This window comes from Fusarium solani (genome assembly GCF_023522795.1).
Source record: "Fusarium solani strain SB1 chromosome Unknown bctg00000000, whole genome shotgun sequence".
NCBI lineage: Eukaryota > Fungi > Ascomycota > Sordariomycetes > Hypocreales > Nectriaceae > Fusarium > Fusarium solani.
This window is the reverse complement of record NW_027072157.1, coordinates 3,098,113-3,111,767: the sequence shown is the minus strand read 5'-3', so window position 1 is coordinate 3,111,767 and position 13,655 is coordinate 3,098,113. Positions and strand designations below refer to the sequence as shown.

The 13,655-nt window shown below is 54.4% G+C and overlaps 7 protein-coding genes across 7 annotated transcripts; 4 read left to right on the top strand and 3 right to left on the bottom strand.

Annotated features, from left to right (window-relative positions):
- Positions 1-977: 977 nt before the first annotated feature.
- MRS44_000993 (uncharacterized protein) lies at positions 978-1,699 on the top strand (the record flags this gene model as incomplete). The annotated part of the gene is made up of 3 exons (XM_046267577.2): positions 978-1,175; positions 1,234-1,441; positions 1,494-1,699. The coding sequence occupies 3 exons, from the start codon at positions 978-980 to the stop codon at positions 1,697-1,699; spliced, it is 612 nt and encodes a 203-aa protein (XP_046138887.1).
- Positions 1,700-2,169: 470 nt separating this feature from the next.
- On the bottom strand, positions 2,170-5,091 carry MRS44_000992 (uncharacterized protein; the record flags this gene model as incomplete). Its single annotated transcript, XM_046272531.2, has 1 exon — positions 2,170-5,091. The coding sequence occupies one exon, from the start codon at positions 5,089-5,091 to the stop codon at positions 2,170-2,172; it is 2,922 nt and encodes a 973-aa protein (XP_046138886.1).
- A 1,435-nt stretch (positions 5,092-6,526) lies between these two features.
- MRS44_000991 (uncharacterized protein) lies at positions 6,527-7,485 on the top strand (the record flags this gene model as incomplete). Its single annotated transcript, XM_065624272.1, has 2 exons — positions 6,527-7,325; positions 7,373-7,485. The coding sequence occupies 2 exons, from the start codon at positions 6,527-6,529 to the stop codon at positions 7,483-7,485; spliced, it is 912 nt and encodes a 303-aa protein (XP_065479969.1).
- Positions 7,486-7,631: 146 nt separating this feature from the next.
- On the bottom strand, positions 7,632-8,861 carry MRS44_000990 (uncharacterized protein; the record flags this gene model as incomplete). The annotated part of the gene is made up of 2 exons (XM_046280704.1): positions 7,632-8,495; positions 8,592-8,861. 2 exons carry the CDS (start codon positions 8,859-8,861, stop codon positions 7,632-7,634), a joined length of 1,134 nt encoding a protein of 377 aa, XP_046138884.1.
- Positions 8,862-9,306: 445 nt separating this feature from the next.
- Positions 9,307-10,789, bottom strand: MRS44_000989 (uncharacterized protein; the record flags this gene model as incomplete). Its single annotated transcript, XM_046275040.2, has 4 exons — positions 9,307-9,853; positions 10,053-10,554; positions 10,608-10,677; positions 10,739-10,789. The coding sequence occupies 4 exons, from the start codon at positions 10,787-10,789 to the stop codon at positions 9,307-9,309; spliced, it is 1,170 nt and encodes a 389-aa protein (XP_046138883.2).
- A 418-nt stretch (positions 10,790-11,207) lies between these two features.
- Positions 11,208-12,234, top strand: MRS44_000988 (uncharacterized protein; the record flags this gene model as incomplete). Its single annotated transcript, XM_046275039.2, has 4 exons — positions 11,208-11,247; positions 11,314-11,353; positions 11,572-11,954; positions 12,005-12,234. 4 exons carry the CDS (start codon positions 11,208-11,210, stop codon positions 12,232-12,234), a joined length of 693 nt encoding a protein of 230 aa, XP_046138882.1.
- A 538-nt stretch (positions 12,235-12,772) lies between these two features.
- Positions 12,773-13,537, top strand: MRS44_000987 (uncharacterized protein; the record flags this gene model as incomplete). Its single annotated transcript, XM_065624271.1, has 3 exons — positions 12,773-12,799; positions 12,854-13,386; positions 13,444-13,537. 3 exons carry the CDS (start codon positions 12,773-12,775, stop codon positions 13,535-13,537), a joined length of 654 nt encoding a protein of 217 aa, XP_065479968.1.
- Positions 13,538-13,655: the final 118 nt, after the last annotated feature.

Here is a 13,655-nt window from a genome sequence, read left to right as displayed (position 1 = left end):
AAGTCGACGTGCTCGGAGAGAGAGAACAGGACAGAACGGAACAGAGGGGGAGATAGATCCGTTGATCAAATGGCTGGGCTGTGGCTCTTTTGGGCTTTTTTTGCGGCCTTGGGCTGCTGCTGGGGCTGGGGCCACTGGGGACCGTGCTGGCGGAGGGCAGGTTACTGGCTCGCGGGGGCAGGGAATTCTGGAGCCTGGCGAGCAGCAGGTACTAGCCTGCCCTGGCCAGGCTGGCCGTAAGCTAAGCTACGGAGTACTCACAGTGGATTCCAAGGACCGTTCAGGGGGAGAGGGGAGCTGAGACAGACTGGAGGGGTACAACAGACAGAAGCACATGTGTATGCACCGCCACAGTCAGGCCTTTTGCTCTGATACGAAGAGAAGAAAGAATGAGTAGAGAGAAACAAGACTGGGTAGAAGTAAGTAGATACAATGATACTATTTCCAATTCACCATAATATCACATCTCGTCTAATATCCTACCATGCTCGACTCAATGCCACACTCCAGATGCCGCGCAATCGTGACCCGCCCCTGGCTTATCAGTCCCGCCATCTCATCCCTTTCTGAGGTGTTCGCAAGGACAGATAATCGACAAGCACAAGCACAATCCCGCCCTCGCCTCCCAAGCCACACACACAGAGAGAGTGAAAGATCCACACGAGCCCACTTTCCCCCTTTTAGGCTGGACCGCCTCGGGATTGGCTTTGCTGTTTTAGAGGACAGCAAAGTTGTTTGATCGTGGCTGAGAAGGGGATGCACTAGCCACAACCGAGGCTGGTGCTGGCCGCTGCGGAAAGGTGTCAATTCGCGACTCCATGTGTTGTAGCTCCAACAAGGGGAAACTTGATAGATGACCTTGACAGTGTAATCGCCCGGATCAAGATCCTCCCGCAGGCAACCACGACACTCCCTTGACCTTCTCACCGACGACCCTTCACTCCTTCGGGCTTTTATCACCAAAAAACACAGTCATCATGCACTTCTTCACAGCCGCGAGGGCCCTCCTCGCCGCCGCCATCTTCCAGGCCGCTACCGCTCACAACATTGTCCTTCCCGCCCACGGCCGCGAGTGCTTCCACGAGACCCTCCACAAGGATGACACCATGACCGTCACCTTCCAGGTCGGCGACCGCGAGTTTGGCAGCGCAGGCAACCTCGACATTGACTTTTGGGTACGTGTCCACATGGGGGACTCAGGGAACAAGAAGTGATCTGACTATGGATGGATAGATCAACAACCCCGCCGGCCAGTACGAGGCCAACGAGAAGAGTGTCTCCAACGGCGACTACTCCTTCACCGCCAAGCACGACGGCAAGTACGTCTACTGCTTCGGCAACGAGAACTGGGGCGCCAACACCAAGGAGGTGTCGTTCAACGTCCACGGCATCGTCTACGTGAGCGAGTCTGATCTCCCCGCCGACCCCCTCGACCGCGAAGGTTAGTATCCGAAAACAGTACACTCTAAAGCTCCAGCTCACACAATCTCCAGTCCGCAAGCTCTCCGACCTCCTCGCCCAGGTCAAGGACGAGCAGCAGTACATCATCATCCGCGAGCGCACCCACCGAAACACGGCCGAGAGCACCAACAGCCGAGTCAAGTGGTGGAACATGTTTGTCATTGGCGTCGTCATTGGCGAGTCCCTGTTCCAGGTCTGGTGGCTGCGACGCTTCTTCGAGGTCAAGCGCGTGGTATAGATGGGGAGTTTGAGAACGCACATTGATTTAGTACCCGCGATTTGCGAGGACCGCACCGGCGCAAAAACTGGGAGACGAAAGAGCCTTGGGAAACTGGATGGGATGCTACACAAACGAGCGGTCGGGAATATGCTCCATGTGATAATAAGTGTACAAAATTTATGTCTGAAGACGGCGACTTTTAATCATTCCTCACAAGCTGAACGAATCACCAAGAGTCATGCCATATGATTCAATGTGTAACCATCAAGGTTTACCAGTCTAATCCCATATATATGTATATGATATGTGTACACTACACCATCTGAAAGATCCAAGGCATCATCCAGGTCATTCATTATCATTCCGTCTCATTCCTCAAGGCAAGACATGAACCCGTAGACAGGACGACCAGCCAAGCAAACCTAACGCCATCCGCAACTCCAAACAAGTGTTAAGAGTAAAAGAAATAGAAAAACAGAAAAACAACTCTATGCCCCGGGGTCAGACTGGCCTTCTTGGCCATCAGTGCCGGGCTTTGGGGCTTCAACGGGCAGCTCAACCTCCTTGACAGGATGCAACAGCATGGGTGGAAGACACATCCTTCCCTCACCGCCGCGCATGTTGCCCACACCCTTGCCCTTCTTACTCTTATCTTCAGTCGCCTCAAACTCTTCACCTCCGTCATTGTTAACCCGGAGGCCCAGCCATCGGCGGTACAGATTGGGTGCAAAGCCCGAGTTATAGAACCACGAGAGTCCATGCATGTTGTGCTCCCTGTCTCCAAAGATGCTCGTCCGCGAACCACCACTGGAGCCATCGCGGCCGTTGTTGTAGACCTGCGCCATGTACGCCGTCGGCCAGGACCGGTCGACAAAGACGGGGTGAGGCGCCGAGACGGCCTTGTAGCCATGGTGGAGAGCCACGGTGGCAGGCCACATCTCTGGAAAGGCAAACTGCTTCTTAAAGGCTGTCATCTTGTGCATGGTCGTCAGAAGTCTGCGAGACATGCGCGAAGTTGTGATGATGTTGGCACGGCGAGGCGGCAGGCCTTCAGTGCGGTTAAAACCCGTGATGTCGTCCTTGAGACCCCAAGAAGTGCCGTCAGGGTTGAAGATAGGGTTGAGTGCGATATAATCAGCCTCCTCGCCGACACCCCATTGGTAGTGGTCCTTCTCATAGGATGTGGGTGCGACAGGGTCGTTGCCAGGCTCAAACCAGTCATTGTCGTCGTTGGAACGCAGAGGACCCCAGACGGTGCGGTCACCCTTGGTGTCGGCATCAGGGGACTTGCCATCGAGATCAAGGCCAGGAACCTTCTTCCAGACATTGTCAGCACCAACGACACCCATCTGGCTCTGGACGCGAGCCATCTGAGAAAAGTCCTCCCAGCTGCCATGGACGCTGGGGAAGTAGAAGCGAGAGTTGCGTTCCCAAAGACCCTTGCGAGGCTGGTCTCTGGCCCAGTTCTCGAGCTTGCTGAAAAGATCATAGTAGTGGCCGGTGTAGCGCACATCCATCTCCCACTGCCAGAAGTAGTCGTACTCGGGGTGCATGTAGGCAAAGTACTGCATCGCCATCGACAGGCCGCGGTAGACTCCGTGGACGGGCAGATCAGGGCCGCGAGTGAAGTGGTCGTAGATGCCCTGGTACAGAGCCAGCATCTGAGTCTCTGACCAGAGTGTCACCAAACCCCTGAATTCCTCGGGAATGGACTCCTCGATCCGTTCCCGGTAGGTGTCTTGGTCAGCCCAAACGGGGTGAGCAGCCTCGTTCTTGATCTGAACAAGCAAGTGGATGTCATAACGGCCGCCAGATGTCACGGCCAGCTCGGTGATGAGGGATCGAATGTTGGCAATATCATCCTCACGCCAGTGGTACTCATCCCAGCAGCGTACAACGACAGCAGTACGTGCCTTTTTAACCTGAGGTGCCTTAGCCTGCTCGGTGCTGGCAGAGCTGGACTTCTCAGTCTTGGTCACGTGGGTGTCTTCGGCCTTGGACTCCTGAGCCTTTGGTTCCGCAGCCTTGGATACCACAGGTGTGGGCTCAGCAGCCTTGGACTCGGCAACCTTGGACTCGACAGCTTTAGACTCGATAGCCTTGGACTCAGCAGGCGTGGACTGTGCGGATTTGGAGTCTTCAGGCTTGACTTCCTCAGTCTTAGGCTTCTCGCTCTTGGAAACCGAGGGTTCAGGGGTAGCAACCTCCTTGCCTGTCTTGGTCTTTTGCTCCTCCACACCACGGCGCTCAAGAGAAGGAGATGGCGCTGGCGCCTTGGGTTCGTGGATGAAGAAGCCATGAGGGGTGAGAGTCTTGGGAGGAAGTGCCTTGAAACGGGCCTGGTTGGCCTTGAAGCAGCGACGCTGGACCTCAGCCCAGTCAACCTGTCGGTAGTCGACCTTGGGAGTCTTGTCCCAGACGGCATCTGAGCCTTCCTTCTGGCCATGTTCTCCGACACTCAGTCCACCGTTCCTTGAGGAGTAGCCATAGCCGTAAGGTCCGTAGCGGCCATAACGGTCGAAGCAGATGTTCTCGGGCAGATCCAGCACTTCGTAGGATCCAACAGCGTGTTCGGGGAATCCTTGAGGGCGGCCGTTGTAGTACCGAAGCTGAGGAACCCGGACCGTGCGGTCAGCGTCAAGGAAGCATTCTTGGATATCCGTCTCTTCGCTTCGTCCAGGGTATCCGTTCCAGCCGTGGCTCTCGGGGAGCTCTCGCTTGGCCTTGGACTCTTCTTCAGGCTTCTTTTCGTCCTTGGTCTCTTCCTTGGGCTTGGGCTTGCCTTCAGCCTCTTCCTCGATTTCCTTGGTGGCTGCCTTGTCGGTCTCGTCGCTATCCTTGTTGCCCTTGACCTCGTTCTGGTTGTTCCACTCGTTGCCTTCTCCCAGCATGGAGGGCTCGTCCTTAACGTGGGGCCACTCGGGCTTGATCTCCTCCATTGTAACCAGATTCTTCAGTCCTCCATAGTATCTCTCCAGGAATGGGAACTTCTCCCAGGCAGGAGGAGGCGGTGGTCGACTCTTTACCTGGCCATTCGCGACCTTCCAGTTCTCCACCTGGCTGGCTCGCACCAGGGTCAGGATCAGGACAATGATGAAGCCTATTACGAAGCACAGCAGGTAGCGTGTGACCTTTGTGGGTAGTCGGTAAGGGTACACTCGGGCGATTTTCCGGCTTAGGGGGAGCGGCTTCTTCTTGTGCTTGGGCAGCATCAAAAGTCCGCTCGAGGCAGACCCAGATGTGTGTCTTGAGGAACCCGGCGACGAGCTGCCAGGGGAGTAGGGCTCGTCATCCTCATCGTCGGTAGAGTAGTCGTCGTCCGAATATCGTTCCTTGGTCGGAGAGCTGATCTTCTTGTAAAGCGGCAGCTTCGGCTCGCGAGGCCGCAGAGGGTTTGATAGCAAACCCATGCTAGGAGCTGGTTCTATAATGTCCTATATCTGGTCAGCTATTGTTGGTGGGATGCGATGTCTCGGGACTGACCAGCAAGTGAAGCTCCCTTGGCCCAATTTGGGCAGATTCTCAGGTTCCAGCGGCGTCTATAGTCGGGTTCAGATCGCTGGAATGGACGTGTTCACGTATAAGTAGGCGTGTTTAAGAGTCGTCAAAAGAATCGTCAAGGCTATACAGAAGGAGAAATCATAAAAGAAACAGAGAGGTAAAAAGGAGATCTTTCCAACCCTAGCCGAGACAGAGTTCTTTGCTGCAGCACCCAGACCCATGCATGCGTCGTCATTCGCTATTTTGTTTTGTTAGGGACCATGCGGTTGCGGGGCAACAGGCGAGCTTGGCCTCGACTTCGGCCAGCCATTGTTCCACGGCCTCCGGTAATTAGCATCCATCCGCAGCCAGCCAGTCACCGAGAATCCCGGTATTGACTTGCACAACTCCAGACGGTGGGTTGAGGGGAGTGCTTGGGTAGGGTTGCATATGCATTTGGGTTTGAACATAGTTTCGGTTATGCTGAGTTGAGGCAGCGAGGATATTTCCTCCCCACGTGCTACCCATAGCTGCCTATTCTTGTACGACAGACTGAGTGATACAGCTTCTTCACCTGCAGGCAGCCCAGCTTAAACAACCAAGCACCCGTTACTGATCGTCACTTTCTGTTCGAATTAAGGACATACTGAGCGCCCCTAGATATGCTGACCACCCAGTTCACCCTGTGTCCAGGGTAGCACTCACCTCGTCTTGCACCGCGGTGTCCTATCTTCTCCCGTCCCGCTTCCATCAAGCTAGGCCGTATTATGACCCAATGCAGCGTCGTCATCCCTCAAGATCCGCTCTCTGGAAGCTCAGTTAAACTCAACCCAACGTCATGGCTCAACGCCAATCAACCCCGCGCGGGGGGAAACAAAGCGCCCAGGCTTGAAACGAGACACGGCGGCACTGCAGGTGCAGCTTCCGTTGGCTGCTGGCCTCAAGTGCTGATCCCCGCGTAGAGCAAAGCTTGTGCGGCTGATGTGACGGCGCACAGGAGGCCCAATTGCACTTGTTTCGGGCTGTCGGCGTCGGGGCTTGCTCTGCTTGGTGTGGTTGGATCCTGCCGGGCATCAGATGACGATCCCCTCCTCTGGTTCCTGCACACAGCTCCAAGTTTCCCGCCTTTCGTGAGAATTTAGGAAAGCCGCTGAAACATTAAAACCTGCCTTCTCGCCTGGTCCCCTCTATCGAAAAGCTGTTGATGTCCCAAGTCTTTGAGTCTAGGCTTCTCCTATTGGTTTCACGTCACACTTACACGGGCGTCGCCCTCAAAGAAGATTCATCGTGGCATTGTGGCCGACGACCTACTACCAAAACATACACTACAACACGACATCATAATCAATTCGTACTGCCACTGCCATGTCCATCGCCATCACGTCGGCTGAGACCCTCACCTCGCCTCCTCCTGATCTCAAGGGCGAAGTCGAGGTCGAGGCGCTCAACATCTCATGCGTCCTCCGTCAACAGCCCATCTCCGTGACCCTCGACGGCCCTACCATATTCTTGTCCGCTCTTGCGCTGCTCCTTGTCGTCCATTTCCTCGAGCCCTATCACGCTGAGCTCCTCATCGGTTTCGTTCCTCTAGTCTTGCTCATTCAGAATGACTACCAGAACTTCCTAAATTTGGGTCCTGGCGGCACACCCTCGACCTTCGCCGGTTACGTCCGTATAACATGGTTCCGCCTGTGGTCTCTCAGTGACCCCTTTGTCCCGCCAGCACCGGACCCAACCCGTCTCCCAACATCTGGCATCCTCAATCGATATCACCTCCCGTACCGCGCAGGACCGCGTCCCATCGTTGCAGGCATCGCGCCTCAGAGGCAGCTTGACCAACACGGGTCCCGAGGGTGCTACCGTGCCGTCCGCAGGTCTATGGAGAAGCTGGCGAGCCGTATCCCCAAGAAATTTGGCACCGAGAGATCGTGCCTTGAGAAGCATGGCCTAGCCCTCTTTGCGAGACACCCGCTTCAGACAAACTGCCAGGGCGAGATCTGCCATGTTCACGATTCAGATCACTCAATGCACATGTGCCTTCACCCGGATGATATAAAAGAGGTGCTAGACAAGGGCTGGGGCCAGAGGCACCCCCTCGCGTGGAGGAGTCGCTTCCTCAAGAGCCCAGTGTCGCCCGACTTTGTCATGATCTATGCACCACGAGGTGAGATATGTAGATTGAGCATGTTAATCAGTAACCGGCTAATATAGCTTCCCAACTAGACGATGAAGAATTGCAAGCAATCTGCAACGTTATCGAGGCTGCCATCTGGTATACAGTCGCCGAGGATATCGAAATGACTACACCTCTGAAATCTACCTGACCCTACCTAGATTATAAGAGTCAAGGAAAGGAAAAACTAATGAAAGCCTATCATGCAGCCGGAACTGTCTACGTTGTCCCTATCTCTTCTGGGTTCTGGGTATCTTACACTCCAATCAAGACTCCTACTTCAACATGAACGCGCATCTAGTCAGAGTCTTCAACGCTCTGATCCTGCTGTGACCTTTTGAATTTCTCCTTTCCTGATGCCAGAAAAGCCTCCACTGTCCGTCCATCAAAACTCCTCCCATGCATGAGTTTGATGCATGCGAGCGCTGAGTCTGCATCCTTAAACTTGACCGAGACGATGCCTTCGGGCTCTTGGTCAAAGAGTACCACGTTCGTCACTGTGCCCAGCTTGGCGCATTCTTCTCTGATGTCCTCCTTGATTTCCAAAAGGGCTGCTGGATCCTCCTCGAGCTCCTCCAGCGTGAACATGTGCCGTAGGATCACCAGTTTGTCCCATTTTGTCGTCGCCTCAGGCTGCCCCGCGTACGGGATATCGTCATCCCAGTCGGCCAGCTTCGCGTCCAGTTTCTGCGTCTTCTTGATGATCTTTTGCCTGTCACGGTCGTTCTTCTGAGGCTTTCGCTCCGCACCCCCGTTGCTCTTATCCCCAGAGGCAGCGCCATCCTGGTCGTACTTGACCTTCTTGTAGCTCGAGTCCGCAGCCTGGACTCTTATCCTGCCTTCACGCGTGCCACTCGGGTTGATCCTGAAGTCTGTGTCATCGAGAAGCATGATGGCCATCTCGACACTCTGGGGCTTGAAGAAGACGATCAAGGCATCGCCCTTAAAGTTGCCATCCGGGTCGGTATAGAGCTTGATACGTGGAGCACCGCTGTCGATTTCCTCGGCTATGACGCCCCCCTTCCGGGAGAAGAGCTCGTGTACTTCTTCAACTGTTGTGTCGGCAGGGAGACCGGTGACATAGACTGCAGTATTCTGCCTGGGCTGTGGGGGTGCCTTTTGCTTCTTGTTTGGCCGTGTAGGCTTGGGTGTCTCTGTAGTCTAATGCATAAAGGTCAGCCTGCTGAGGTCTTGATCGAGAGGTGACTCCAAGAGTGTCGCGCAATGGTGTTGCGATCGAAGGAAGTAGAGGCTTACCTCTGAACCCGGGCCCGACCCATTCTTGCGTTTCCTTGAGCCTTCATCTTGAGGTCCTTGCGATGTGTGTCCCCCAAGGAGTTCATGTGTATCAAAAGGTTCGGGCTCCAATGGCTCGTCGTCCGTCAGGATCCATCGCTTCTGATCAGCATCGAATTCGTATTCGTTGCCATCGTCGTGAACCGCGATAAACTTGTTGTCGAGCTTGGAGAACGATATACGGTCGTCGCCATCGAATTCGCGAGGGTCTGTAGGGAATACGGCCTCCATTTTGAAAATGCGCCGAGTGTAAAGGGCGTGGAATACGGAGTTGAAACGACGCGCGCTGAGAAATTGAGGCGAGTGTTGATGAGCTAAAGCAGGTACGACCTGAGGCGCGGGTACGTCAGTGTGAACGTGGGGCCGCTTCATGTCCACTGCCCTGGGCATGCATAAGTTGGAATGGCCCACCTCAGCTGGAAAGCGAGTTCATCTTATGTGAGCTGACTTTCAAGGTAGAATACGGTGCTTTAGAATAGACAGTTTACAGTGTATGTGCAAAGAACTGAGATTTGATGCTATTTCATTGTCTAGCGTTGAAGAGCACCATAAGTTATCACGATTGCGCCGCTAGCTCTGTCAAACCGGACGTTGTCTATATGCTTTTCCATCAACATCAAGTCGTGAAGCATACTCGGGTGTATTCACCCTGTACAAGAATGTTCCTCAAAGCTCCTTACTTCTTCTCCTCCTCGACCGTCTTCTTGACGCCCTCAACAAAGGCCTCGACAGCCTGGCCTCCGCCCATTGGCATTCCACTTCCACGCAGATATCCGCCATCCTGGACCTTCACTCCAAGAGCATCTGCGATGCTTGGCAGTCCTCCATCTCGAATAGCCATGGTCAGACTTGCTAGGGCTTGGTTGAATTGTGGACTTCGAAGAACCTTCTTCAGTAGGCTGCGCTTATCGTTCAGTGAGAGAGAAGCCTTGGCCGCCTCAACAGCAGCCGCTGAAGGGTCCGACTTTCCATCAACATCCGATGAGCCGCTTGCGAGGACGACGACGGTAGGCGGGAGAAAACTGATCAGGGCATCGGCAAACTCCTCGGTGGCTGAGTCGATCATTGGCACTGTGATCGAGGTCGGCAGTAGGTGGTTGAGGTATGGGTACGCCTTATCGCCCCCACGTTGTTGCTGTCCTCCAGCAAGTCCGGACTGGCCTCGAAGAGACTCCAGAAAGTTCCTCACGGCGGCAGCAGCATCAGGGGCTGACGAAGAGGCTCTGAAACGACGTCAGCGCTGTCACGGTTCGGGTCAACACCTCAGATCCAGCGCGTGGACACTAGTTCCCAATTCTTCTCGTCACCGCCAGGAAATCTAGTTTTACACTGTTTGACCCGCTGTCCCACACCAGTGATATACAAATCAAGTCCCATATCGCGCGCGCCGTCCTGTTTGACCATGCAAAGGGAATCACCTACGCTCTCGCACCGTCAGCTCCTCCTTCTCGCGAGCCCTCGCCCTCCTCTCGGACATCTCCTCCGGTGGCATCGGGGCCAGCACCACCGCTGCCGCTTCCACGGTGGTCATGAGGGTCACGGTGGCCCTCGACGTCCTCCATGGTCTCGTCTCCGTCATCGGGTCGGTCGTCGTTGTTGCGGACAGCCGCAAGCTCTCTGGTCACATCGACCTCGTCGCCCTGCAGCAAACGGTGAACAATGTCACCAATCTTGCGATCCCGGGGGCTGAAGTAGCTGGGATCGCCGTTCCGGCTCTGGGGCTTCGACTGCAGCCAGAAGAGGTATCGCTGAGAGGAAGAAGAGAACTTGAGAACGAATATGCGGCCGTCGGTTTTGGATGTAGGTTGAGGGGTCGTAGTGTACTCGTAGGGAACGAAGCTACCGTCGGTAGGCACCATAATTAGATCAAGCTCGGGCTGGTCCAGCGGGTCGCTCCGCTTCCGCCAGCAGAAGTGCACGAGATCTATATCAACTATCAGCCAGATCACAAGGTCAAACGGCACATCATGCGCTAACCATCTTCGGAGTATAGATAGATATAACCTGGCTCAGATTGCGGCTTCACCTTGAAAGGCTTGGTTGAGGTCTACAGTTGAGGCAAGTCAGCGCGTGCCACAAGTCACATTCAACGATGGCGTAGGACATACATCGACCTCGCACTGGCCGGCCTTGAATGTGATGATCGGCGCAATTGGCATGATTGATGACTTTGCGATCTAGAAGGGGATGAGTTGGGGAGATGTTGAAAGAGAAGAAGTAGAGAGGTGAAAGTGTGAAGCTTGAAGTCGCGGGAGCCTCTTGGTTGGCAAGGCTGCAGGAGCTCTTACGTCGTCGAGCACAATGGAGCTCAGCTTAGGCCACCCCTGCCAGCCTGTGGCGCAGAGGGGCTGTCACCCCGGCCCGACATTTCTCCATTCACCGCCGCCACGTTCCCCTCAGCAACTGATGCCACTCGCCCCTGCCCCATTACAAGCAATTTGGTTTGGGTGAAAAATCTCATAAACCCCACCTTGGACATCGACCAGACAACCCATTTTCTTCCTCGCAATCTCCCCCAGCTCTACAAATACCCGACCTCTTTCCTCTCCCTTTCCAAACTCTTCATCATTCTTCAAAATGGGCTTTACCGATCTCCTTACCGATGCTGGAGCTACCGGTATGTCTCTATCTGGCTTCATTAGCGCCCAGCTTTCTCGCTCCTCAGTCACTGACAGCTGATCAGTGCTCAACACCTGGTTGAGCACCCGCTCCTACATTGTCGGGTACGTATGCCTTCAGATCCCGCTCCCCCAAAAAAATCACTTCTTCCCTTTCGATTTGACACCTCTATGATGAGACAAATTGGTCCGTGTTTCGGAGGCGGACTCAAGACCCGCCGATTGACGAAGCAACAAGCACTTGTGCATCTCTGAGTCGTTTTTTACACACCTGATATTTCTGCCTAAAGCCAGGGTGAACAATGTACTGACATTGCCAATAGCCAGAGCGCCTCTCAGGCTGATGTCGCCGTCTTCAAGGCTCTCTCCTCTGCCCCTGACGCCGAGAAGTACCCCCATGCTGCCCGATGGTACAAGCACATCGCCAGCTACGAGAGCGAGTTCGCCACCCTCCCCGGTGATGCCGCTGCTCCCTACAGCACCTACGGCCCTGAGACCGCCGAGGTGACCATCAACCCCGCTGAGGCCCCTGAGAAGGCTGAGGGTGGTGATGACGACGATGTCGACCTGTTCGGCAGCGACGAGGAGGAGGACGAGGAGGCTGCCCGCGTCCGCGAGGAGCGCCTTGCCGAGTACAAGAAGAAGAAGGAGGCCAAGCCCAAGACCATCGCCAAGTCCGTCGTCACTCTTGACGTCAAGCCTTGGGGTAAGAACTTTCATGTCCGGTGCTGTGAAAAATTTGCTAACAAATTTCAGATGACGAGACCGACATGAAGGCTCTTGAGGCTGGTGTCCGTGCCATTGAGAAGGATGGTCTTACCTGGGGTGCCTCCAAGCTCGTCCCCGTTGGTTTCGGTGTCAGCAAGCTCCAGATCAACCTCGTTGTCGAGGACGAGAAGGTCTCTATTGGCGATCTTGAGGAGGAGATCCAGGAGCTCGAGGACTACGTCCAGTCCACTGACGTTGCTGCCATGCAGAAGCTGTAAAAAGTCGCGCGTAGCTGAGTCGACATGAATGTGATGAGCACGACGGCGAGGATTTATGATGGACGGTATTTGATGAGCCACATGAAGGGGGAAGTAGTCATGAATCCTACCCCTCGTACCGACCAGAGACGATGAAATAAAATAAAAAACACCATTGATCGTCAATGATTTCCTGAGTCCCAAGTCTCCGTGTGTAGCGACCATCTTAACATCGTACCATTCCAACATCAAGGTTCTCACGGCCAGCCCCGCCAGCTCTTCACAAGCAATGATGCTGAAGGAGGGGTAATTTTTGTAAGTATCAGATTCTATCGCTGTAGACCGTATTTTGGCGGGGTAGTCGAATCCACGGACGCGCGACGAATGGAACCCACCAGGCGCGGTCACCTGCATTACGCGACGCCAAATCTTTGCTGCATCATGAGGAGAATGCCATCCCTCGAGATACATGCAAAGCCCATCCCTTGTCCAAATTTCCCTTTGGTGAACCCTCAAGCAGGCTCTACGTACGTACTTTGTTTGTGTTGTTAACTGCACCATGTACGGAGACCTGGGCAACAAGCTGGTACAATCATCTCTGTCACATGCTGGTTATTCAAGTCGCTAACATTGAATGCAGGTCCAACATGCCAAGCGAACCCAGAACCTAACACATCTTCCCCCATACCAAGCCGAGATCGTTCGGGCCGTAACACGAGAAGTGAGGGATCTCGACAAGGATGTGGCCGAACTACTAGAGCCGTTCCAAGGCTCATTCGATCCCAGCGCTGACCAGGCCGTCGCCTGCACGTTGCTCGTGAACCACCTCTCAATGCGAAGGAATAAGCGATGTCTACTTGCATATCATCGGACACGGACAGATAAGCTGGAAGAGCTGGTGTGGAATGGAGCAGACGTTGTTGACCTCTCTGGCCAACAAGTGCGAGACGGCGCCGGCCACTCTACATCAGGAGGTCCTGGGCCCAGCGATACCCCGACCAGCAGTCTGAGTCCGCAAGAGGAGGACTATGTCAGACAGTATAGCGACCTACTGGCAGCATACAAGGGCCAATGGACGGATATCGATCTCACAGGTAGCCTAGAGCCACCACGGGATCTGTTCATCGACGTTCGGGTACTCAAAGATGCTGGCGAGATCCAGACGGAGTATGGGTGAGTGCCATACTGATGCCTCTTGGGTGATAGAATTCTGACTGACCGTGACTGAAGCGCGATTACATTGACCAAGAACAGTCAATTCTACGTACGTCAGGGAGACGTCGAACGGCTGATCGCGCAGGGATATCTGCATAAGCTTGGATGATTCGACCCAAAGCTTAAACAATAGCGCAAGCCATCATTTTGTTCAAGTTATTATACCCTGTGCTTAACGACTATGAATACCATCATCACATGTCACATCCAAATGTTGAAACGGCCCT